General features: G+C 39.3%; 1 protein-coding gene across 9 annotated transcripts in view; it reads right to left on the bottom strand.

Annotated features, from left to right (window-relative positions):
- Phldb2 (pleckstrin homology like domain family B member 2) overlaps positions 1-26,970 on the bottom strand; it is a 243,915-nt gene that overhangs the window by 81,461 nt on the left and 135,484 nt on the right. For 8 of the 9 annotated variants that reach the window (XM_010630144.3, XM_010630145.3, XM_033755956.1 and 5 more), the window contains one exon: positions 7,919-9,261. In XM_010630144.3, the coding sequence (XP_010628446.1) occupies positions 7,919-9,261 (1,343 nt within the window). Of the gene's footprint in view, positions 1-7,918; positions 9,262-11,553; positions 11,688-26,970 lie in introns of those variants that run through there. The other variant, XM_019208339.2, reaches the window with a different exon arrangement.

The raw sequence follows: 26,970 nt of genomic DNA, 5'->3' as shown, positions 1-26,970 counted from the left end.
AGGACAAATGTCAGCCTGAATTGGCCAATGATTAACTCCTTTAATATTTAATGAACATCTACAGAAATACCAGGAATTTGCTGTTCACAAGATACACAGAGAATTCCTTGCTTTACTCTCTAATGACCCAAGGTAATCTGATGTTAAGCAATATCTTCTTTATATGACCCAGTGGCTATAGATTTATTTTCTTTAGAAATAAAGGAGGATGGTTTACATATGGAATACATAACTTATTTAGACAGTAGATGGCATCGTCAGTCTAATCCTGTGCTGCCCAGTATAGTATACTTAATCCTATCTGTTGCTTTTTATGATCAAGAAAATTTAAAATTAACATGTGGCTTGCATTATATTTTGGAGTTGGATCCCGTAATACCATCCCAGCAGGGCATGAGAGTGAAAGAAATCAGGAAATGGTGGAGAACTGGCTGGGTATTTTAAATATAAGAACTAAGAAAAGGCTCCACAGAAAGTTCAATTTAAGGCTTCACGTGAATACGAAGAGTAACCTATACCTCATTTTTAGTTTAACTGGCTTACTTCTACCTAGTGCGATCTTTTTTTTTTTTTTTTTTTTTTTTTTTTTTTTTTTTTTTTTTTTTTTTTTTTTTAATTAAAATGTAGTCAGGATGTAGCAAGAGGAAGGCCCACACCAGGAATGAGATTTCTTTAAAGTCAGACCAGAGGTCAAAATAGTTTTCCATAGTTAAACTTGTCTTCACGCTTTCAAGACACTGATCTTAAAAAGAAATAATATTACAGCTGGGCAACAGTAAGTATTCTCTTAACATTGACCATGCTGAACCTACCCAACCAACGAAAGGTACGAATGCCTATGTTGTTTTACAGGGTCTGGAGTCACTAGAAAACGGGTACAGCAATAAGTAAGCACAGAAGCAAAATATATTTACAGATGGAAAACTGACCTGCTAGTGCTCTTGTATTCCTCAATAAGTTTTGCTAATTGTCTACTCTCTAGTATTTTTTGTTTTCCCTAGTACTGGGTAATGAACCCAAGTCCTTCTTCTCACTGAACTACATCTCTAACCCTTTTTAGATTCTAAGTTGCCTAGGCTGGGCTCAAACTGCAACCCTTCCACCTGAGCCTCTCAGTGTCGTGAGTATAGTCCTGCACCTCCATTGCAGCCTACTCTTTTGGTCTTTAAAATTGTATCTGTATCTGATCACCTTAAGGAGATTTTGGACACATACATTTATTTTATAAAATATCAAAATTTCTTAAATACATCCAATGACACTTTTACTTAATTCTAGAAGCATTAGATCCACTCTGCTCAGTCCAGACTCTGGGACCTGCAGCACTGGTTTTCATATGACCCTGGAGAACAACAGGTCTTACAAAGAATGCTACGAAATGTCCTAAGAAAGGAAAATTTACTCGTTTTCATATTTTTATTTTTAATTGGAAGTTGAAAAGGAATTTCTTCCTTCTGGAAATAAAAGAATGCATCTATGCTGAGGTATTTGCATTCTTTTGTATAAAGCCTCATGGTTAACCTAGAAACTAAATGCACATGGTTTGGAAACCAGGGAGGCAACCTGCAGCTACTGAACATGGAAAGCATAAACGAATGTCCTCGCTCAGTGTTTAAAACAGCCATTACTCTCTTTACAAACATGTATAAAAGATGCTTCCAACCCTCTAGTCACTTACCAGGGGGTGGATGGGAGCAGCAGTGAGCAAGACACGGTCTCAGCCTCTTGCAAATTAAAATGCTTTAGTTGTGAAATATTTTCAGGGGGACTACAAGAACAAAACGCATTCCAGGCAGCAGAGAATTGCTGACTGAGGCATTTCACCCCTTCACATAACTACCACGGAAACATTCACATGTGTCTTGAAAGAAAGCCAACTTTACCTTCGAGAAATGCAGAGTACAGGATAGATTAAAAGACAAAACAAAAACTTGGAAACCTTATTTTTGTGCTATCTTATGAGAGGCAGCATCACATGCCCACATGCTTGAGAAATAAATATCATAGTTCTACATGGTAACAACGCTGTTTACCAGTGCACTGCGGGTGATTGGCAGCAGCCAGGAGGAAAATACTGGATGGTAACAGTGCAATTTGTGGAACTCCATTGGTTCTCCACAATAGAACACAGATGCCTCTGGCAATGTCACCAAATAAATATACCCTTAACAGCACTAGATTTGCTATCTGAATTTTTTAGTTTTCTTCTTTTTAAATTTTCCTTCTTTTTACTGTCTGGACCACTGGAGTATGGGGAAGTATGTACGTATCATAGGAGATGAATAAGACAATATCCTGTCTACTCGATGACAATTTCTGCAGCCTCTCCATCTTGTTGTCAGAGTCAGCATTTCGGCCTTAGGCAGAAAACAGCTCAGAATGAGTTACAAGGACCCTTGAGCAGCCCAAGTGGATGATGCGCTCCAGGGCACTTGCTTTGTACACACAGCACCTTCCCAAGACCTCTCTTGCCCTTAGGAACTCTTAGTTCAGAACATGTTAAATCAAGGCTTTATGTCTGGTTTCTAAAGTCACAAGAAAGAAAGAAAAGGCTGGCATAGTGACAATCACATGAATTGGCAGCTAAAGGCAAGGACGAAGACAGTTTAAAAAACTGAGTATCTCCAATAGCACAGCAGTTGGGAAGCTATTTAATATGTTTAAAATGGACTATTATACTTCATACTCTTGCATGTTCATAATTACGGTTCAGTCTTTAACACTTAATGCAATTAGCTTGACTTTGCAATGAAGACTGAGTAAGTTTAAAAAATCCAGATAGAATAATGGTATAATCACAGTTAGGTTAAAAATAATATTTACTGTATACCATTCAGTGAACCAGGTTTATCCTCAGTAATGAGTAATTAATCTTCAGATTCTATTTATATTCTATTATACACACAGTGGTGTACTGAGGATTGAACTCAGGGGTACTCACTCTCTGGCTGAACTACATCTCCAGCCCCTTTTTAAAATTTTACTTTCAAATTTTTGAGACAGGGTCTCAATAAGTGGCTCAGGCTATCCTCAAACTTGTAATCCTCTTGCCTCAGCCTCCCCAGAAGCTGAGTGCAGGCGTGTACCACCATGCCACATTCTATATTTATAGGAGTTGTGTTCACTTTTTGAAAGTGGAAATATCCAGGTGGACTCCCTCTGTGGACTCCATAAAACTGCACTGCCCACAGAGCAGACTGCATGGGGTAGATGCCTAAGGCCTGTTTCTTTGGCCCCTGGTATAAATTACAAATGGCAGCAGAGCTTCTCTTTCATGACCCACTCACTCACTATTCCTTGCAGTTTTCCTGACTCCATGATCTTGCTATTGTTTCTGATTTTTGGCCACATTTAGTAGGAATTTTGTTTCAGACATCACTACTACTAGTTGTCTGCCCTGGTGATGGCAATAGCTAGTAATCTGGTTTTGGGTCTGCTCCCTAGGTGACCTGTCAGCTAGAAGGGAAATCTAGCCGTGGTGAGCTGGAGATGACAGGGCTTCTGTGTGCTGCTTTTCTTGTCTGTAACTTGCCTGTTTTTCTATCTGTATGTTCTAATCAGGAAAATATTTTTTGCCCAATGGAAAAGCAACCAGACTTTGGAGACCTAGAGGAGTGAAATTTTGTGTTTTAGTGATTACTTCTGTCCTGTAATTGAAACTATAGAATTTATGCTGTTCTTTTTTTGGTGGGGGGGTACTGGGGATTGAACTCCGGTCCTTGAGCTTGCAAGGCAGGCCACCGAACTGCTGAGCTAAATCCCGGGCCCTATGCTGTTCTTAATCTAAGAAAAAAAATCACTGTGTGTGTGGGGGAAATGCATATTTTCCTACTTCCTGGGGATAATAATAAATTAAAATACAGGAGGCTCTGCTACTCAAATTGGTTTATAGGAATTAACAAGCATTTAAATAAATCCAACATTCCCCAAATTTCAAGAAAATATAGTAAAATTCTAATACTTTAAGTGGTCTCCCCATTTAAGAAAAAGATCTTTCTTATCAAAACTGCTCACTCACAAGCATTTTCTTTCATTAGAAAACAAGTTATCACAAAGTGAGTCCTTATACAAATCACAGACTTGGTAATTTGGTTCAAAAAAAGCTACACATCTTTTTTTCAATATATAATTAATACAAGAGTAATTCCATTTTTTATATAGGATTTAGATTTGTTTTTATCATGAAGGGGATAGTTTATATGAACTCCTTAAATGTTTTAGTTTACTGAAAATATAAACTAACATTATTTCCATAAAATTAAGAAAAATAGCTGGGCATGGTAGCACACATTTTTTTTTTTTTTGGTACCAGGTCCTTGAGCCTACAAGGTAGGCAGTGGAACCACTGAGCAAAATCCCCAGTGCACACACTTTTAATCCCAGCACCAGGGAAATTTAGGCAGAAGGACTGTTCAAGTCGAAGCCAGCCTGGGCTACACAGTGAGTTCAAGGCCAGCCTGAACTATAGTGAAATCCTGTCTCAAAAGAAAAAAGAAAGAATGATTAAGAAATATATAAAACTGGTGCTCATCTAAGCTTAATTATAATTGTAATAAAAGCTGTTTAAAAATTTTATTATTTAGAAAAATTGACAAAAGTATGTATATTTATGATATATATAGCATGATGTTTTAAAATATACACAGTCAGATTGCTAAATTGAGCTAATTAACACATGTATTACCTCACATCTTTATTATTTTTGTGCCAAACTTTGTTTTACATAAATAGTAATTATATTTTGTGATGTATCAGCTTGGAAAAACAATTGCTAATATCCCTGTGAATTTAAAACAAAAAATCCTTCATGTGTGAATGATTTAAGATATTTTGTTTACTAAAAATTATCACTTTGATTATTAAGTAGACAGACTGCAAACACTCACTGATCTGAGGCACCCACCATCCTAAATTATTCAAGTAAAGAAATCTCTTCCAATTAATAATTTTTGCCTTTCCAAGATCAGATAAACCTTAAATTTAAATATTTTTCCAAGATATCTAACATCCCAACTCCTTGTTTTCCTTAAAAATGTGTCTTTAACTTTACAAAAAAAACCCACTAGAAATAAATACGTTTGTTTGTTATGCTTTTTGATCAAGAATGATCATACATGGTATATGCATATATGAAAATGCCCCATCAAAATCATTAATGTGTTAATTTTAAAGAGGAGAATCGCACAGGGACATTTCTGAAGTGAAATGAGCATGTTCAGCCTTCCCTACAATAACTTTGTAGTGGTAAAATATAAATAATCAAAATTATGTGCATGCAGTACTTTATAGAAAGCCCCTAACTGGACACCAGTGTCCTCATTGTAATATGCTCTTACCCTCAAAGAAAATAGGATTAAATAAAAGCAATCTGATAAAGGGTCTTAGCTTTCCTTCATGACACTGTCAAGTAAACTGCAAATTAACCACAGCCACTCACTCTTACACTCACCAGGTGCTGTCTGAGTTCCTCTGCTGCTTGCTTAAAGACTCTGCCTAAGCTATGGAATTAGATGTGATTTCAACAAGGAAAGTTCTGGAATATCATGGATATAACCTTAACAGGTACCCTTAACTCCTGATATTTCAGACAACAGACTTATGGATAGAAGCTTCTAAGATGACCTGGGCAAGAAAAAATGAGATGGTACTAGGAAGCTAAACCAATGTTTTAAGACTTTTTAGTTCAGAAATAAATATCTTCATGAAACCAAGTTTATGGTCCAAGATGCAGAGAAATAACAATTACACAGAATTGTTTGCACTGATAAAAGAAATCAAATTTCTAATATGGATATGTTTTGGAGTATTATTTGTATAATTTTGAATGTTTTTTTTCTTTGATGGGGATACCTTATAAGGTGCATTGACCTATCTCTAACCTTCCAATTATCTGATTCTGATTTGCAAACTCAATAAAATATTTGTTTTAATAGTACCTGGTTCTCACTGATGCTTCAAAACTCAGTTTTTTAATCACTTTATTTTTTAAAGGCATTATCATTATTTACATATCATATTTGCCAGTAAGAATCTGTCCTCCCTTTTTCAAATACACAATGCAACCCAGGCCAAATCTAGAGTGTCTTATTTAAAAGCAAGCCTCATTCAGCAGGTATGTCAAGCACACTACTAAGGGTAAGAGATTATAACTTAATATTTGAAACAATATCCACAAAGGTTCCCCAAGCAGTTGAACCTGTTTATGACTTACTGGGTTGTGACCTTCTAGGCACTAAGAAAGATCATTTACTGGATTGCCAAAACCTTAGCTGATTTAGACAATCTAGAGGACAGAGAAATTAAAAACAATTTTTTGATGTTAAACACAAAACGCAGTGCAGGTAAATTTCTGGAGTTTGATTTACTATCCTTAAGATAGATGAATAAACGAGACAAGGAGGATTTCTAGAGTGATGGAATTCAACAAAAATGCTCTCCTAGGTTCCATAATATATTATCAAATAGAGTTAATTGTCTAGCTTTATTAATAATAGTGCCTCAACACAGTATAGCACTGTTTGCTGTCCATTTACAGGAAGATGTTTTTGTACACTAATTAAAACTTCTGAATTTATATCAATGAGTCAATCCAAGCAAAAGGCACCTTTTTGTGACTATAAATAACCCCTGGGGATTACTTTATGATAACAAAGGGGACTCGTACTGCTGCACTGTGTAACTGAACTACGCAAAGAATAACTAATTCTCTAGTGGTATACACACTTGTTTTCTTTCACCATTGTTAGGATATGCAGACTCTTCACAAAGATAGACATTAACTTACCAAGAATTTTGAGTGATATAAATGAATCTTGCCATAAAATGTCAAACAAATTTTGTTCAGTGTACATGTAAATGGTTTATGTCCACTGTGATCCAAAAGTTACAATTTTATTGTGTTGGGAGGCACTAACTCATTTTGGATATGATTAAAAAATCTAAGTGCTACAAACTTTCTTTAACCAAACTACTTCTAATAATCCTATACTTTCATAATCCAACTTTACCATCCTGAGCTTCTCTCATTAAGGAAATCATTAATCATTAATGAACTAAAATAACCTCTGGCATATATTCATTCTAAAAGGAAAACCTATGCTTAATAGAGAACAGGAAAACACATAGCTCACTCTCGGTCATTAGTGGAACTCTCAAAGACCGTTTCCTATTATCTTATTTTCAGTATTACCCATTTCAAGCATCAATTCACTTGAAATGAAAAAAGGTAAGTTTTGTGAGTAGGTGTAGTTCGGAGGTCCACAGTAAGTTCCTGATATACAAATGAGTTCTGTTTCAGAGAATGCTCTTAAGTTGGATTTGTTCCTAAATCCAACAAACTGAGTCTTATACACCTTTGACACCAATATAGAATGCATGCCAAGAAATAAGCCAGAGAGAGTTTGAGGTGCATGTAAAAAGTGTGAAGAAAAACTGAGCATCCCGAGGCACCATTGAAGGGATGCTTCAACTTTCTAGACAACTGCTGTATAGACAAGTTCACTGCCTAATTCCCAATGAGTCACGATTTCACTGACTACTGTTACAATCATATACCTGCGAATGTAATGATATAATAATGCAAATCCGTATTTCCCTATCATCTCAAAAGAAAAGCTTGTAAGATGTCAAGATATTCAGTAAAAGCCCCAACTACTTGTTAGCTTTTTCAAGAATTTATAGTTGTGAGAGCTCTGCAGAGCAACTGAAGGGACATCAGGCTCCCGGAGGCCTTCAAATTGCTCACACATGCCCACCAATACTGACCAGGGAAGAGGCAGGATAGCAGAAGACATCCTAGAAGGAAGAGCATCAGCTGGTGCACAGGGAAACTGCACCTCCACATACACCCTGGGCGTCTGTCTCCAAAGCTGCTGGCAGACGCCACTCAATGAAGCAGTGAGGTCAAGAGAAAACTTACCAATCGCTCCATCTCCTGCTCCCTAAGTCTTTCCTCTCTCTGCCGCCGGTGATAATCCATCAGGTCATCCCGTCCTGTAATGGAGCTAATGCTGCTTTTCCGTTCCCGAAGGACAGGCTGGGGGGTTCCTGAGGCCTGTCTGAGGCTGTCCAAATCAGCATCATCAAACTCCACAGAGCCACACGAGAAGTTCCTCCTGGCTGCAAACACTCTGTCTGGTTCTCCAGCAGAAAATGGGTGACTTGTCCCTGAATAGGAAGCCCTATCAAAGTCATCAGAGGCACAGGAGGAGGTGGAGGCCAGAAGCATCTTCCGAGCCACTCGAGGACTGGCAGGAACACTGAGGGTGGAACTCACATAAGGACCACCCTCCGATGCAGAGGTTTTATAGGGTAAAGCCCCTGAGCTTAGAGAGGAAAAATTAAGGTAATTGTCATTGTCTATGACGCTATGAGGTAGATCCTTTTCCCCCAGCCTGGTTCTTTTGGAGTTGCCCAGAGAGTTTCTTGGAGGCAAGCTGAGAGGTGTCAGCTGGTTCTCTGTGGCTTTGTACAGCCTGGGAAGCGATCGGCTATAGGCTCCCATGTGACTCAGGCTGCCGGCTGAATACTTCCTAGTTCTTAAACTGATGCTTTCAGATACGGGGTCCTTGTGTCTGGTTACCTTGGGTTGCAGAGTCAGGTTGTCCTGGATGCTCATTTTCCTGGCCTGCTTTGGGCTTGAAGGCATGCTTGCTGCCCCCGATCTGCTGATGGGAGAGTGGCTAGAGTCACTAAGGGTATTTCCATTCCACATGGTCAGGAGTGAACCAGATACCTTTCTTCCTTCTAATCCTCCAAGAAAGTAGACACTGTCATGTGATTTATTTCTTGAGTTGTATTTGGAATAAGGAAGCTTCTCTGAGAGTCTCAAGGACCTTTCACTGTCCCGACCACTATAATGATCAAAATCTGCTCTCGCGAGTGGGTATCCACCAAGAGAGTGTGCAGTGTTGAGTGAAGGAGTGGGGGGTTTTGTGGAAATATTTTTGTCATTTCCATCACAGGAGAACTGCTTGCTTCCATGGATTTTGGTTAAAGAGGGGCTGCTTCTGACACTGGTGCCCAAAGGGGAAGGGCTTCTTTTAGCAGGCACAGGTTGTGAAAGGGTTAAATAGGAGCCAGAATAGTCTCCATTGGCTTTAAATTTCAGACTGGAAGAGTACTTCTTTGAATTTAGGCTCTCCATCATGTCTGGGGGATGGTTCTCCAGGGAATTCACCACAAAGCCTTCCTCTAAGCTACCATTTTGTATATCCAGCTGTTTTTGCATGTGCCTACACTCTGCCATAATCTTGAAGAAATCTGTAAAGAAAAAAAAAGTTTTACTTAGCAGAAAAGATTGAAAAAAAAAACAAACAAACAAACATTTGTGGTCTACTTCCAAACAAATAGGCTTGCAATCTGACCTACTTCAACTGACAAACACAAAATGTTTTCCTAATAAAATTATACTGGAGACTGAGGAATAAGGAACACTGGCCAGGGATAATTTTTGTACAAAAGCAAAATAACTCAAGATGACAACAATGATACGTTAGGGAAAGAAACCTCTAACAAGTAATAGTATAAGATTAGACTGGTGCATTAAAAAAAGTAAAAAGGAAAAAATAATTTTCCTTCACTGTTCTCATCCTTAGAGAACCAGGTGGTGCTTCCTGAGTATCTACATAGCAAATGTCTAAAAGGTTTCCTCTAGATATCTCTGCTAGAATCACTAACTGCTCAGAAATAGTCCTAAGGATATAAATTCACATTTTGTCAGAGAAAGACAATGATCAAGAATATGAGGGTTACGAAATGTGTTAAAAGGGAGCTGTGGAGGTTACATTCTTCATAAAATTTCAAACTCTTGTGCTCATCAGAAAGAGGCAGGTAATAATTGAGGACTGTTGTTTATTAACAATTTGTCCCTCCAAATCTTTGCCACATGGTCAGGAAAGCATATTTAAAAATTTGAAAGTGCTTTGTTCTTCAAATTCTTAAGTACCCCAATCTACTCACTGATACTGTACCAAATCCACTTTTCTAACTGAAACCCAAAACCTCTGCTTGGATGGATACAAGAAAAAAATATATGGATATAATAAATGTATATAAATAAATATTATATATATATATATATATATATTTAGTATACCTAAAAAGAAAAGGTTTTTCCATTAGATTTGCCTCCCAGCTAGGATCAAGCCCTGCCGTCTGGTTCTTGCCAAGTCTTTGTTCCTCAGAACCAGTGTCCTTTCTGCCTTTAAGATAATATCTTTCCGTATCGGTTTATTAATTCTAGTTCTGAACTTGAAAGCAACACCAGCCTACTTTGAGACATATCTCAACACGCTCCATGGAGCACGAAAATAAAAACAGCTCCCAATCTGCATCCTTTCTCTTCTGAACTACATCTCTAGTTGGTTTATCACACTGAAATCCCTGCAAGCATTAGCCAGTTCTCCCAAGGTAAATATTTTAGGATTGAGGAAGCAAGGAAATAGATCCCAAGGACATTATAGTGTTACTTATTATCATGGAATAAACCCCTTAAATGCCAAAGTAGGGGAAAAAAATGAATAGCTTACAGCATATGATGAGCAAATATTACATAATTATATGTAGTTATGAAGTATAAAATATATTATAAATATATGTATATAATGTACATCTTTAAAACATATATTTATTTAATATGCAAATATTGTAGACCAATATTTTTTCACTCTGCTGATTCTGAGAAGAATGTTTTTTTGTTTGTTTATTGGTTTTGTTTTGTTTTGTTTTTGAGACAGGGTCTCACTATGTAGTTGAGACTGAAATGGAACCTGCTATGCAGCCCGGGCTGGTCTCAAACTCACAGCAATCCTCCTGCCTCAGCCTCTCAAGTGCTGGGATTACAGGCGTGCACATCACGCCTGGCTTGAGAAGAATGTTAATTACACAAATGTATCCATTCTACACCTCAGGCACATGAAAACTAAACAAATCGTACATAACACCTTTCCCAATACGAATAAAGCTAACAGAATGGTTACCCCAAAGTCTCCAGATGTTTATTGAACTTAGCTTACACAATATCTTCCTTTTTTTAAAAAATGTAGTTATTTTATTTAAAGTGCTTCTGCTTATTGCATAGAAAATCAAAATCTCAAGATATAGTTTTGGATATTTTAATTGTTCAGTAAGTGTTACGAACCATGTCGCAAGCACCCACTTAGCAGGCATTAGTGTTAGTCACTAATATTCCAGGTCTTCTTCTTTCAGGAACATAGGTGGTGGCTTTTCCTCATCCCCATGATGACACATATGCCTGTGTCACTTGTTTTGATCAGAGAAATGTCAGTGAAAGTGATTTGTCAATTTCTTGCTGAAGCATTAACAGGCATGACTCACCGTTCCTTCTCTCCTTGCTAAGATGAGGAGCCTCCATCAAAGAGCATGGAGCTTTGTCGGCCTCTCCCCCAGAATAGGACCCTGCCAACCCAAGACTGTCCTCAGCTACTGAGATCTGGGGTTGTAGTTTCTATGAAGTCGCTAATCTTCACTGTGCGTCTACCAAGCTCTGAGCTAGGCACTGGGACGTAGCGGGTACAAGGTATTATTTCCTACCTTTTCAGTTCATAGTCCAAAGAGAAAGACACCCATAGGAGTAAATGCTCTCTGCACATGTCTTAACAGAGGACTGATGGACTCGTAAAGGAACATGGCTAATAACAGTGAAAGCAGCAGCTTCCAGGAGGTAGCTGTAGAAAGAAATGACAGTGAAGCCAAATACCAGTGAAGGAAACAGAATCTCACCAAGGAAAGAAAAGATACTCACCAATTTTAGCATAAAGTCAATTCCACATCTAAGAACATAAACAAAACTCCAAGCCCACTTGGTATCAAGCCACTAGTACATTCAAACATCTCATCTCTGACAGAATTAAATACAAAAGTTAAGTAGGAAAAAAACAAGTTATTTTCTTTTCCATGGATCTTAAAGATGTAAGTATTAACTCTTCTTGGATGGACTGAATTTAAAAATCGGCATTTCACTCTCATATTATCCTTTTTCCATCTCCACTGCTAGATAAAATTTCCTAGGTCCAACCCATATCCAACTCTGAGTGGTTTACGTTGCACAGTCACCCATCTAGCTTTCAGAATATTTTGGGAAATGCTAAAAATAAATAAATAAATGAGATGTTAGAATAGACAAGAAAATAATGCCGGTTAGTAGAAAAGATTATGGTTTGGAGACGCCTTCCTGGCAAGCACAAGGTCCTGAGTTTGATCCCTGGTACTGGAAAATAAAAATTGGAAGAACTCGGTGAACTAGAAAATATATTCCCAAAAGTGCAGACACAACAGTCCGGGGAGCAGGTCTGACCAGGTGCTTTTACATTTTAGTCAAAAATCTAAGCTAGCCCAGCATGGTGGCGCATGCCTATAATCCCAGCACTCGGGAGGCTGAGGCAGAAGGAATGCTGTGAGTTCGAGACCAGGCTGGGCTACACAGTGAGTTCCAGGTCAGTCTCAACTACATAGTGAGACCCTGTCTCAAAACAAAACAAAACAAAAAAAACATCTAAGCAATGCCCAAACCCTGTGCTGCAAATATTTACTCCACCAGTACAGTACTGAAGGGTTTAATACCTGGTGTCAAAATGGATACTTAAGGATGGGGGATTTGGCTCAGTGGTGTTGCCACCTGCAGCACAAGCGCAAGGTCCCAAGTTCGATCCCCAGTACCAAAAAAATAAAACAAATAAATAAATAAAATGGATACTTAAAAATTCACTTTTGATGCAGCAGCTTATAATATTGTCATTTTAGCTACAATACATTAAAATATTTGAACTTATTCGCAGTTACAAATGCTACTTAATTACCCAAATGAAATACTACCAAGCTCTGTCCCCTCTTCATTTGGGCTAATAAAATTACAGAATATTAAGCTACTATAGAATCCCTACTATCTGCCCTCCTCACACATTAAACAAGCACACAAATAAATTCCAATTTTAAAAAGTATGATTTCTGAAGCAGATTCGCCAAACAAAATGCAATACCAGCACAGTCCACAGTAGTACAGGCTGAAAGAAGATGGGATGTACAGTCTCCAGGGAAGAAACAAGCAGAACACTTACAAATATTAAACTGTGAGAAACAGCCAAGCAACATTTTCCAACCATGTATACTCATGGAGGAAAGTGATCAATGATTTGGATGGAAAGACATACCAGAGATTTAAAGGGATATTCATGCTTGATACTTGTTTTTCTGGTTCAAGTTTATTGGGCCCATTAAGCACAGTCAAAAGGTTGTACATTTAAAGCTTTATCACCAAGTACAGACACAATGTATTAATTTTCCTGAAGCTCAGTTTACCTGCCTTAGTTGAATGTATATGTATATTTAATCTTGACGTGAAGTCTTTTAATCCTTCAAATCAATTCAACCCCAAATGTAGAGAATCAGACCCATAGGTGGCTGTCCTGACCCTCTCAATGATATCAGATGCTGCTGCTATCTTTCCCTTTTCCTGCTTCTTTTCATTTGAGCTATGATGGAATGAGTAGAGGCCTAAAAATGGAAAATATGTAGGGAATGTCGATTAGCAACCAGCAATGTACTTTGAGAATTACAGTGCGGACAAGGGGAGGAGAAGCCGAAGGGTGAAGAACACTGTGGAAAAGCTGGAATTTCATTCCTCAGGCAATAAAGAGGGGACAAATAAGGCTGCAGGCAGAATGCATCAGAGACTGCCTTTGAGTTCAGAAGAAAGAATAGCACAATGGGGAGAGCAAAAGTCTGCAAAGAGGCCTTGCCAGGGTGACAGACAGCAGAGAAAGGAGGAAGGTGGAGAGCAGAAGTCCCCATTAACACATACAAGAGAGGAGAAGAAGACAGCCTATCTTCGAGATGTACAATGCTGTGTTTACTTTGGATTTCCTGTACATTTTATACAAACAAAGAAGAGGCCTAAGTGAAACTATAAGCTCCTTGAATTATGTTATTGTGGAAGCAAAATAATCCCAAGAGATTTAATGGTGACACACATTATTATACACACAACTACAGAATGGCCTGGGAAAATGGAAGAACGCATCTGGTGCCCATCTGAGAGAAAAGACAACACTGGGAAGTCTAAACAGCAAAGAAGTGAAAGCATGTTAAAACATTTGTGTTTACTTTCCAATCCATAAATTTAATTCCTCCGGTGTTCTTGTTATTTTATCACCCAAATGTACATCATTTCTTGTCAATTCGAAAACTCCAGGAGTCATGAACACGAAAAACATTTCCCCTGGAGAAGAAGATTTTCTTTTCTTTGATACAATTCTGGCATGTTATAAAAAGTACAATTCTCCACTTTCATTTGCACCTAATAAGAGCACAAGGAAGCATATCCTATTCCAGCTATACATGTCCAAGAGTGAATCTACAACTCTGCAACTGCCAGAGCTGTGGGAATTTCAGTTTTAAGAAAAGGAAAACACACTCAGGGAGCAAAGTTAAAAAAAAAAAAAAAGAAACAGTGTCTGTTCTATTGTACTAGGGAAGAGGGACATAGAGTCTGGCCTACATAAATGAAACTATCCGGGTGATTTAGCGAAGTTTGGCAACTTTGATAGATTCCTAAAATATGCAACATTAACTTGTCTCTTTACATTGCCATGCACAGACACTGTTCTGGATCACCCACTACAGCAGGAATTAATCTCAGAGATCCTGCAGTGGCAAGGGACAGCAAAGTGGAAATCTTTTCATGTTTTGGAGAAAGCAAGAGGATACAGATTACAGGGCCGACTTTGGGCAAAGCATCTCAGAGAGAGGGAGAGGAGAAAGGAAGGAGGAAAAAGGTGTTAGATTTCTCTAGCCTTAAAATGGCCCTAACTAGTGATGACACAGCCCCTCCTAGTGATGTCACAGGCTCCCCCAATCCCTAGTCACTACATCGCTCAATCCCACCCCAGCTCCTATAAGCCCCACCCCAGTCCTATAAGAAGCTCTCCCTGTCCCAGCCCTATTGCTCTCTCTCCTTTGTTCAGAGACGGCCTGGCAGATGCTCCCATGATAAAGTCTTGTTAGGGTCCTGGTCTGGTCTTGGTTTGGGGCTCTTCTTACCTAACATTATCTGGTGCCAAAACTCAGGAGGAAGGCGGTCCATTAAGTGACAATCCCCCACAGGCTGGGGGTCGATTGATCGCTCAGCTGCCTCTCCTCCTCTGAGCTTTCTATCTTTGCCACTGCTGAAGACTAACATCCACACTGGTCACTGATTTCAGGGTGAGTAGGTAGTTAGCTTCCCACTACTCGGGTTCTCTGTCTCATTCTCGTTCTCGCCCTATGAGGATGTCTCAGAAATCCAAACACTTGGTAGCCCTGGGGGATGTCAGCTCTTCTTGTTCTCCCCTTCCAGGGACTGGCTTGGGGAGTATCCAAAGAGATGAAGACGTTCCTCTCTTTTGTCCTCCTAGGGAGCTAACTCCTCCTCACCCGCCCTAACATGGGCACCCAACAATCCAAACCCCCTCCCTCAAGGCCTCTTGTCTGCCTCCTGGCACAACTTCGTTCCCTTTAACTGCTGGGACCAGACTTTAAGACAAAATGACTCATTTTTAATTGCAACCAAGTTTGACCTCAGTACAAATTAGATAATAAATCTCAATGGCCCGAAAAATGGCACTTTCAATTTTAACATACTGCGCAATTTACACAATTTTTGTCAATTCAATGGCAAATGATCAGAAATACCCTACCTGCTTCCTTTCTTGTCCCTCCCTCTGTCAAACCTGTTTGCCCTCTCAGGTACTTCTAGCCCAAACTCTGTCCTTCACCACTCCTAACTCCCACTTTTGATCCGGTGGATCACTCACCACTCATACCTCTCCCATCCTATAACCTCGGCCATCTTGTGACCCTTCCTCATCTCCGCCATCTTGGGTCTCTGCACCACACACTGAGCTCTCCCTGCTCCTCCAGCCCCTCCCAAACAGGAGAGTGAGTTAACAACCACTTTTCTGCTTGCTCTTCTTCCCCAGTTTCCTTGGAAGAAAGAGGAAAGCAAGACTCTGCAAAAAAAAAAAAAAAAAAAAAAAAAAAAAGGCTTTCCTGGCCCTGCCTGTTTATATATCAACAACCTGTTTGGCAGGCTACATCACCAAGAACTTCCATCAGGTCCTATTATTTTCTACATAAATATTGGAAAATAAAATATAAGGTTCTAAAACAATTCAAAGAAAAGGTAATGCTGAAGATTGGAGCTCCAAGAACAAATGCTAGGTTACAACCCAGTGCTGGCTACAGACTCCTTGCTCCATAGTAAAATCAGCTGTGATGTCCTGCCAGGCAGGAAAATCTTTTTTAAACAAGTTATAAATTCTTGCTAATTGACAAATGTACCTTTCATCTTCAATTTGAAATAATGTTTGATTGGTGTTTGGTTTTCAGATGTTTAATTTATGTATTTGAAACATTTGTTTTATATTGCAAATTCTTAAATTGTAACTACAGGATTAACTTGACCCTCTCTCTACTTTCTGCTTACTGACTTCTGACAATAACTATAACACAAGATTATGCTGCTGTTATAAAGTGCTCTTACTCCTGATTCTAATTGCAAGAGATCTCTGTTAATTGATCTGGAAAAGTTTTGACTAGTCTTAATTAAAAGAGATGTTATAATTCAGTTGGCCAAATATGAGTGCACTCTAGTTTTAAAAATTGTCTTATTCTTTTGTCTGTCTGTCCAATTGTTTTAAAGTGTTTATGCAATTATATTTTTTGATCAAAATGACATCAAAGATACAAATAAATTGTTAATTTCTACAACTTGGTTTTATAGGTTAAATAAAAAACTGTCAAGATAATTAAATATAAACTTTTAGGTTTGGATAGGCTCCTGTTGGTGAATAAAGAATTGGCTGCTCACAAAAATTTATTCTAGTCTTTGTTCACTATTGGAGCCCCAATGATTTTCATAACCTTATGGGAAGATATACCTCATTAAATATGTTGTTATAAAATGTTCACATTGGTTATCATCAAAGAGTGAAGTTCTAAATATGTTATTGTGATATGTTTATAATGGTCATCTTCAAAATACAATATTTTCTGTGGAAAAACAAGAAGTTATTAGAAAAGATACTTTTGGTAACAGGCTGCACTATAGGACATAAGGTCTCATATAATTGTAATAATTATTATTACTACTTTTCTGCTGTACAAAATACATTCATGTCTTACTATACAGGTCTTCCAACATATTGTTTATGACAATAACCTTTTGATCCAGGTATTCGCCCTTCTCTTTTGCTCCCCCTACTCATTATTCCAGGTACATTTGTAGGCCCATGCAATTTTCTTAGATGGCATCCTATCAAAAGGTAATAAGTAAGAGTTTCATGTTTTTTTTTATGTGCTTTTAGAGGGGAAGAAATACATTTAACAATGGCTATTTTATACTAAGATACATATCCAAGTTTGATGCAAAGATGTCATCATGACTGTTATGCTAAAATATCATCATCATCATCATCATCATCATCATCATCATCATCATCCATCATCATTGTCATTATTATGTGTGGCTCTTGATTCCAAGCTTTTTCTGTTAATATTCTACAGGAAAACAACTATTAAAACAACCATGATTGATAAAAATAACAGTCCTCTAACTATATCTTAGATTCCAGGGTGCCTGCTATCCAGATAAAGTTATAATAGTTAAGCTCCTACTGTGCTACTGATGTCAATGATCTCTTCTGGATGTTCAACCACCAAAGGGCACAGACCAACATTAAAAGCAACTGGGCTAAAAAAACCACCAATATTTTGGCCCTGGCCCTCCAAGGTCATCAAAGATCCAAGGAATGAAGAAACCTTTTGAACAGCATGTTATATCTTTGATAAAGTCATCCAAGCTCCTGAGCAGGGAGAATGGTGGATACCAGAGGGTAAATGTAATGTGTGTCAAAAGAGGGTCACCTAGAGAAAAACTCTGCCACACTTTCACTGAAAGCAATTTGGTCAAGCAAGGCCCATGACCCATCCTAACGGCTGACACTGGCAGGAGCTGAGAGGCTCTATGCATGTTTCCAAAATAATGCCTGAAGAGATTTTACTGACCTTTGACAGAGAGCAAGATGACCATATTGATTAACACAGGTCTCACTTTAACTTGGTCTTAAAACACCCAGCAGAAAAAAATAACCAAAAGAGATAGTCAATGAACAGGCACTGGCAATAGAGAGACTTTTGAGGCCCACCACTCCACCTTCCTATAAAGGGACAGATCTCCAAGTGGTAAACCCATAACACCATCTCAAAAAAGGCTACTACACTTATTTAATACCATGCTCCACTGTCTCCCTGTCAATACCTCAGACTGTTGGATGTGCATGTCTGTTTACCCCCGCTCGTTCACTCCAATTCCCATCCCCCTAGATTTTAACCTGTCTGTCTCAAATACTGGCAATTTATCCACAGTTCTGGGACCCTTCACTATGGGTCTCCCATTTCCTACACAAACCACTACCCTGACATGCATGGGGCAAAATGGCAACATCACTTGCCTTGCTTGCTCCCGCTTTATCTCAGACCATCAATCTGCCTGTCTAATGGCCTGTACTTCACATGTAATCAACAGGCATTCCGACGCTTCAATCAGTCTGACATTTTCTATTACATATCTTTCCTTAGCCCTCCCATAACCATTTATACAGAAGCCCAGATGTCTAAACAAGTTCTCCCACAGAACGCAATCAGAAAAAGGCAGTTCCCCTTCTAATCCCTTTCTTAATGGGAGTGGGGGTCCTCCCAGGGATGACAATGGGGACAGCGGGCATTTCTGCATCCACACATTTCTATCAGGCCCTGTCCATAGAGATTTCAGAAGACACAGATAAAATAAGCCAGTCCCTAAATATAATACAAGCTCAAATAAATTCTCTAGTGGCAGTCGTGTTACAAAATAGAAGGGCCCTTGACATGCTGACAGAGGCCCAGGGGGGAGCATGCCAGGTGCTAGGTGAAGAATGCTATTATTTTGTTAACTAGTCAGGGATTGTTAAAGCAAGGGTTAAAGAATTACAGCAGTAGGGCTGAGGATGTAGCTCAGTGGTGCCGCTGCCTGCCTCGCAAGCACAAGATCCTGAGTTTGATCTCCCATACCTAAATAAATAAATAAGTAAAAAAAGAATTACAGCAGTGCACTGAAGAATCAAAGAGACGATGGAATTCTTGGGGAATAGACCAAAGCTATCCCCGGCTTCCCCAAAGTATGCCTTGGTTACTTCCCCTGCTGGGCCCACCGACCTGTATATGTCTTTTAATCATGATAGGGCCCTGTCTGTTTTGCTGTTTTCAAAAATTTATTACAAGAACGCATGAGGGCATTTACCAATCAGACAGTCACAGAATTCATCATGGCGGGGTATCGGCCACTGCAGCAGAGGGAAGAAGCCCCAACTACCACTGCCCCCACCAGACCCAGGTTTAGCCCCAACCTTCACTCCTTTGTCAGCTTGAAGCAGCTCCAGAAGAGGCCTTCCCCATAAGACAAAAGCCTGGAACGTTAGATTTCCCTTGCCTTAAAACGGCCCCTCCTCGTGATGTCACAAGCTCCCCCAATTCCAGCCACTACATCGCTCAATCCCACCCCAGTCCTATAAGAAGCGCTCCGTCTCAGCCCTATTGCTCTCTCTTCTTTGTTCAGAGACAGCCTGGCAGACTCTTCCCATAATAAAGGCTTGTTATGGTCCTGGTCTGGTCTGGTTTTGGGAACTTTTTATCTCACAGAAGGAAGTTAGGGAAGGAGGGAGCGAAAGAGGAAGGAAGGGAGAGAGAGGAAGGAAGGGGAGGGAGAAAGAGAGATAAAGAGGAAGGAAATCAATCTGGACAGTGTAGGTCAAAATGTCCACATTATCATAAAGTTTGAGTTTGTACCCGAGTTCTGCTAGGGCTCTTAGGCTGAGAGGCTGCCTTAAAGTGAACTTTGGTGGCAGACAGTGCTTGATGCCTGGTGTTCAAAGCAGTCCCAGCACACTGGTGGTCCACAGCCTGGCCTCTTTCAAAGCTGATGTTTACAGTACAGCACTGTTATGAATAAAGCATGCACTGATGACATGTAATTGAATTCAGACGGGGCTTGGAGCAGTCCCTCAGAAGCAGTGCCATTCTTCACATGAATTCTGTGGGAATATTTCTGTGACGACCAAGGGCAGCAAATGGGGCCTGAGGGGAAGCTTTTAGAGAACTGAAAGGGAAAAACTGAGAAATCTATTTCAGCCCCAAACTCTAAGCTTTACACTGGAGAACAATGGACACAAACCTCTTTCTTTCCATTAAATCACATCAAAACATGAGGAAGAGGGGGCTAATTAGAAGCTTCAGAAACAACCACTACCTTCTTAGCAATATTCTTATTACATATCGAAGGCAGCCTATTTCCCCATCCCACTGTTTTTTCATAGTAATCTGTTTTTATTTTTATTACTATATGTTTATGTTATATACTAAATGAATTCACTGTGGTGAGTTGGTAATACACACACTGCATTTGATATTTTACTTTCCCCTCCCCCATCGCCTATCTCCCTCCATCCCCAGATCCCCTTCCCATCTTCACGAAGTCTATCACTTCTCTTTGTATCTTCAGCTCCCTCCCTCTGTGGAAACAAACCCTCCTACTTTACAAACACTTCCTGTCATCCCCATCCCCGGATGTTTCTCGGATTCCTCTACCTCTGCAAACAAGCCTCTCCTCTCCACATATCCCCACATTCATCTGCAAACCTTCCCCCCAGCAAACAATCCCAAAAGCCCAAACAATCCCAAATCCTCTATCCTTCTAGAGTCATCTCCCACACAGATTCTGCACACGTCCCTGCAAACCCTGGGCCTTTCCATCACGTCAATCTCCATCTCCACAGCACTAACTCTTCTACTCACTCATGTGCTTCCCAGCCTCTCTTCTTTTAAACTCTTCCTCTTCACTCAGAGGGAAGGGAAGAGGCAAAATAGTAACTTAGAAAGAAGTAAGCAATAACAGAATCATGAAGAGACGGGTAGGCTGCCCTGGAGAAGTTGGGCTTCATGCTGATGAAAGTAGGCCACCACTGGCAGCTCTTACAAGAGAGCTAGATGTCCCCTGGCTCTGTGGTGCATGGCTGTAGTGCCAGAACTCTGAGAGTCGTAGAGAAAGGGGTCAAGGGACAAAGGTGTCCACAACACTCCCATGTTTTAATCTTGAGCACTTAGATGTAATTATAAATTGGAATTGTCCCTGACACTGGGATTTGTGAGCCAAAGCTAGTAACAATCATAATAGTTAAAATTTATTGAGAGCTTACTAAATATTATGTTAAGCTCCTCATACTAGTTTTCTCACTTAATCTTGAAAAAATATGCCTTTGAGTTATAGTAGTACATTACAGTGTTTTTTTGTTTTTTTTGTTTTTTTTTTGTACCAGGATCAAACTCGGGTCCTTGTGCTTCAGGATGTGTCAGTGAAAGGCATGGGGATTTTTTTGGGGGGTACTGGGGATTTAACTCAGGTCCTTGTGCTTGCAAGGCAGGTGGCAGACCACTGAGCTACATCCCCAGCCCTGGCACGGAGATTTATTAGGTAGAAAGAAGTCTACTCAGAAGGGAATATAGGCACTTATAAACTGAGATGCATTATGGCTATATTATAACTTTCACTTATAAAATGGGTTCTTGTCTTTCACCTGTAAATTGAACCCAGAATTTCTATAGATTCACCAATTCCACAGATTTCCAACCTCAGGAAGTCATTTTATAAGTGAAAGGCAAGGAAGGGCCCATTTTAGAGACAGGGAAAACCATAGTTTTCTTAAGTACAGTTGTATAGTTATAATTTGCTTTACCCAGCTTTTATTTCTTTCTATCCTACCTCATCAGTTACCAAGACCAATCTGGTGCTTTGGATATGGTTTTCTCTTTGTCTGGTTGGCCTGTGTGCCCCAGTCTATTTCTTTCCAGACCCCCACTTCCTCTGAGTGCTGTCCCTAATCCACCCATGACGGTTAGGGGCCTTGTAGTTGTGCTTCCGTGCATCTATTGTTTGCTTTTATACAAGCTATCATCTTTTTATAATTGTATCTAAATTTAGTTTCTTAATACTACTTAACCTGTTGATTCTCAATGTTAGCTGTGCTCTAGAAACCACAAGGTAGCTGAAAATAACCTCACGCCTGGACACACCTTAGACCAGGGAAGCCTGAGAGGGGACGCAGGCTTCAGGTTTTTACCTGCCCTGAGCTCGATGGTGATTCTCAAGTCAGGGTTAAGACAGACTGTGATATATTGTGAGTCTTTGTGGATGAGAATTGTAATTTTGTGCCTACTTCACAGATTTGTTTACTAACGTGAAAAATACCTGTGTTCACATTCTCATTCTGTAATTTTCACTTTTATCTCAATTACATGAGTCGTGTTATGGGTCATGGGTATGAATCAATAAAATTTCATGTAAGAAAAAAAAACAGATTTTACATCCCAGGGGATGGGGTGGGAGGGGCACACCAGCTGCATTTCTATCAGCATTCTGGTCTTCTGAGCTTTGACCATCAAGTTCAGCTTATAGCATTCCATAGCTGCTTCTTTATCCCGCATCTCCAAACCTTTCCAAACTCTTCCCATAAGCCAGTTCCAGGGCTCCTGAACCACACAGTCAGGTAATGTCACAGCAATGACCTCACATCTCTGGTACCAAAATCTGTCTTACTCTACTTTTCTCACCACTGAGACAAAATATCCAATACCAAAAGTTAAAGGAAGGATGAAAGGTTTATTTCAGCTCACATTTTGTAGAGGTTTCAGTCCATAGTTGGCTGGCTCCAACCAGGTGGCACATGACAGGGGCATAGCAGAGGAGAAACAGTTCATGGCAAGGCAGGTGGGAGACAGCAGCAGCAGCAAGCTTGCCTTCTTTCTGTCTCTATATATCCCATGTAGGCTACAAGCCTATTGATGGACCCCACCCATACGCAGAGTGGTCCTGCCATTATCCACAACCTTAACCCCAGTATCACACCCTTAATACACATTCACATCCCCTAATCCAGTCTTCAAAACTCCCATGAACCTTTAAGGGGACATCTGGATACAAGCCATAACAGATCCCAAACTCCTCTTTCTTTGCACCATGTTCTTTGTTACTCAACGCTCTGTCTGAACAAAATAATCGTCATCCACTATCTAGATACATGTAGGTAAGCTGACACTCTCCAAGGAAGATGTTTCCATCTCTCAAAAAGAACCAAAAAGAAAAAGAAAAAAAGTAGTCTATGAGAATAAATGTATTTTAACGGCACCATAAAGATTTGTATTTGTTGGGCTGGGGATTTAGCTCAATGGTTACACCACCTGCCTCGCAAGTACAAGGACCTGAGTTCGATGGCTGGTACCAAAAAAAAAAAAAGATCTGTATTTTTTTTCTTGCAGATTGAACCTATAATAACAAGCAGCTATAAATCTTAATGTGCACAGACACACGCACACACACATACATACCCCCACACATACGGTCCACATGCCCATAGCAGGTCTTTTGTAACTGCCATCAGTGGCTCTTCAGAACCCAGATCAGAAGCATTCTCAGAATTCAGATGCTGAGGGTGATGCATGGCAGGGCTGGGGAGGGAGGAAAGTGAGGGCCACTGAGGTCTACAGTGCTGAGGTCTACGCTGGCGTGATGTCTAAGGACACAGGCCATGTTGTTTCTTTCTTGGTTTTCTTTTTTGAATTTTTATTACATAATTTTATAAATTCTTTTGATATCTAAAGTAAGAAATAAATGAAGATCATTAAGGAAAGAGAAAAAAGATTTGAATGATGCTACAGAAGGAAGGAGTCCAGATGGGAGTGGAGAGCGACGGGAGAACATGAAATCTAGATGGAAAGAATGGAGATAGAACGCAGAAAGAAGTGCCATCGCCTTCTGTCAGAATAACCCTGGGCTACCCTTCCCTTCTGTTAGCCCTAGCTGTACTGAAGTTTAATTTGTCACAGGAAAAAAAACCCTCCAGGTGGTATCCACAAGTCTGTAAAAGTAATCACAATCACTAGCAATAACCAAACTTCAAATGAGAATCTTTATCTCCTGTCATCAGAGGTTACTTTTCAACCAGTCTAGACTGTCTTATATTGGGAGTTTTTAAGAATCTTGGGGGACTCAATGAAGAGGCTAAATAATCCACTATACGATTTTTTAAAAAAGTTTTTGTGCTAGTCTCTTAAATGAGGCTTCTTTATAGGAAGTTTCAGCATTCTTCAGACTGTCCAAGGAATTTGGCAGCCTGTTTCCTGTGATAACTCTACAGCCACTAAAGTAGGCTGGAGAGGGTGGACTGAAAACAGAAGCAACCTCAGGAAAGTTTTGGATGACTTTCAAAATTCCTTTTACCTAAATAATTTTCAACAGACTCACATTTGAGTTTATACCATTACTAAAGCCATTATTTAAAAAAAAACCCACAGATATGTCACCTAATTCTAAACTATGGGAAAGTCTATACAGAAAGAAAAAAATGACTAATCCTTCAACCAATAAATGCAAAGAGAAAAAATTTAGGAGGGAGAAGGAACTATTGTAGTTTAAGGAGACTCATTAGACACATCAATTAAATATAATGTGTGGACATAAGACACACCAATTTCCCTTTCCTGTGACCTATCTTTTGACTACTTACTGCTTGGAAGCAGAAATGAAAAATAAACTTGAACAAGGAAACATCAATAAACAATTTAAGTTTAATTTAATTTAAATCAATGCTGCTCTTTTACAGTTCTGCCAACAGACCCAATAAAGGAAATGGTTACATTAGGATGCTATTTTTATTGTAATGGTTAATCTAGTACAAAGAATACTGGACTGGTTGCCAAGGACATGAGTCAGGAGACCCATCCTAGTCCTGATTCTGCCAACTAACCAAAACGAATAAGATCTGGAGCAATTTGCTTCGCCTGTCACCTTTAGCAGAGGTTTCCTCATAGTTAAAATGATCAGAATGGACTAGATGTTTTCTTTCTTTTTCTTGGTTTTTTTTGCTCCAACTTTCTAAACTCCCATAGATACTGGTCAATAACACAGCAGTACCCATTATATAATACAGGAAACGGAAATGACCACAGAACACAAGCATGTTTTAGTGATAAGGTGGCAGCTACCTAATTGGGAAAAGATTTCTCCAGCATTGTTGATCATGATATTCCAAGGGCATGGTAATTGTATCAGCATAACATAGTAGGGAAAATGCTTGGTCCGAATTATGTTAATCTAATATAGTATGGATATTTGATTCAGCATGATATACAAGAAATATTTTGTCTGCATTCCCATGGCTTACAATTTCCTTAACAAACAGTAATCTGCTTTTAAAAACCTACTTCTGCAATGATGTAAGCAGTGTGGCAGCCAGATATCACTGCCCAGACTCCTCTGAATATCTCTTGGCAATTCAGGCTGGGTCTGAATTGGTCGAAAGAATGCAGGAGCCAGTTTTCCTTTGCTTTTACCTGATCTGGTTTTAGCAGTACAGTGGTCAAGAAACAAATCTTGGAAAACTCTTCCAATAATCAGTTTGGGTTTTTTTTTGGTTTTTTTTTTTTTTTGCTATTTCTTAAGCCAATTTCACAGGCATATGTCATCTGGAGAAGTCACATGTAATGAGCAAACAGAGCATTCTAAAATGACCGATTTCTACAGAACTCTGGATTTAGCAGCAAGGCATAGGAAAGGCTGGCCTTGCTCAAGTTAGAAATATTAAATACTGGCTGACACAAACCTTTTCTTCTTAATCTGTAGAGCTAAAGGAAAAATCTTTCATTTAATAAAATCAACCCATGTGCACTAAACAAATAGCTCTTATAAAAACTTCTTTAAAACTTCTCTGTACAATTGAGGTCGGTGCTGTGTTCCAATTTACCTGTTTGATGTGTATAGCAAGCATCTGCAACTTCTGGCATACTTATACCTCAATGATTTTTTACACATGAGCTTCTCTTATTGACCACTAGCTCCCACACTGCTTTAAAAATTTTGTCTTTAAAGCTGATACAACACAAAGCTTCTTTTCAACAAGGTCAAGAAATATCCTTAAATATCATAAAAACAACTGTGTGTCAGCCTCTAAAAGGTCAAATTCCTCTACAAGGTTAATTAGTAAGGTAGACGAGTCCTAAATGTTTATTTTGAAGGGCTCTTAAAACTACCTTTCTTGGTTTTACATATTAATCAAATCTAAATAAGTAATTCTAGCCAATGATTTTTTAAAATATTTTATCTTCTCACTCTTTGTCTGAAATTAAAAAATGTAACAAGAAATGGCCGAAGAAAGGTGATAATTAAAAAGCTGTTTCGCCTCTTTAGTGTAGAGCCTGCAGGGGGCAGATCCCTAAAGAGTCATCCCTTGGGAGACATTGTTAAATACAACATGCACCTGGCTTTGAAGTGCATCCCGGGCTTCTTATCGCAAGGGTAAGAAACTCCCTCAGCACTCAGCTCTGTCCTGTCCCAGCAAAGGCACACTAAAAACTCCTATGCTGTCAGAACCTTCCAGATTGGAAGATGAGACTAAATAACTACCCCAGCCCAAGGACTAAAATCACAGGCCTAATGTCTAATCCTAGTAATGTAGATGTTGGCAGTACATGTTTGTGATCGATCAGGCCATATGTGCACATCTTTTCTGACAGATTACTAGTTTCTATACACAAAGCCGATCACAAATGCCAAACTTATTAAATTTGCCAAGGAAATTAACATTAACTGTATGTTGCTACCATTTTCCTCCCTATTAGGTGAACAGAGGCATGGTAGAGACTGGAGTGTAAGAGAAAGTACACTGCATTAGGGGATTTGGCTTGTTCTGACATTTTCTAGCCAAGCTTTTGGGTTGGGGGGGTCACAGGTTTCAATAAAAGAATTTCTATCTTTCCATTATCCCCAGACTTATTTTGTCCTACCGGACCCCCAAATTGACAAGCTTCACCTGTCTTCAGATTTGTAACCTA

The sequence above is a fragment of the Fukomys damarensis genome, unplaced genomic scaffold (assembly GCF_012274545.1).
Source record: "Fukomys damarensis isolate Sample0158 unplaced genomic scaffold, DMR_v1.0_HiC HiC_scaffold_24, whole genome shotgun sequence".
In the NCBI taxonomy this organism is placed as follows: Eukaryota; Metazoa; Chordata; class Mammalia; order Rodentia; family Bathyergidae; genus Fukomys; species Fukomys damarensis.
This window is presented reverse-complemented; position numbering and strand designations above follow the sequence as displayed.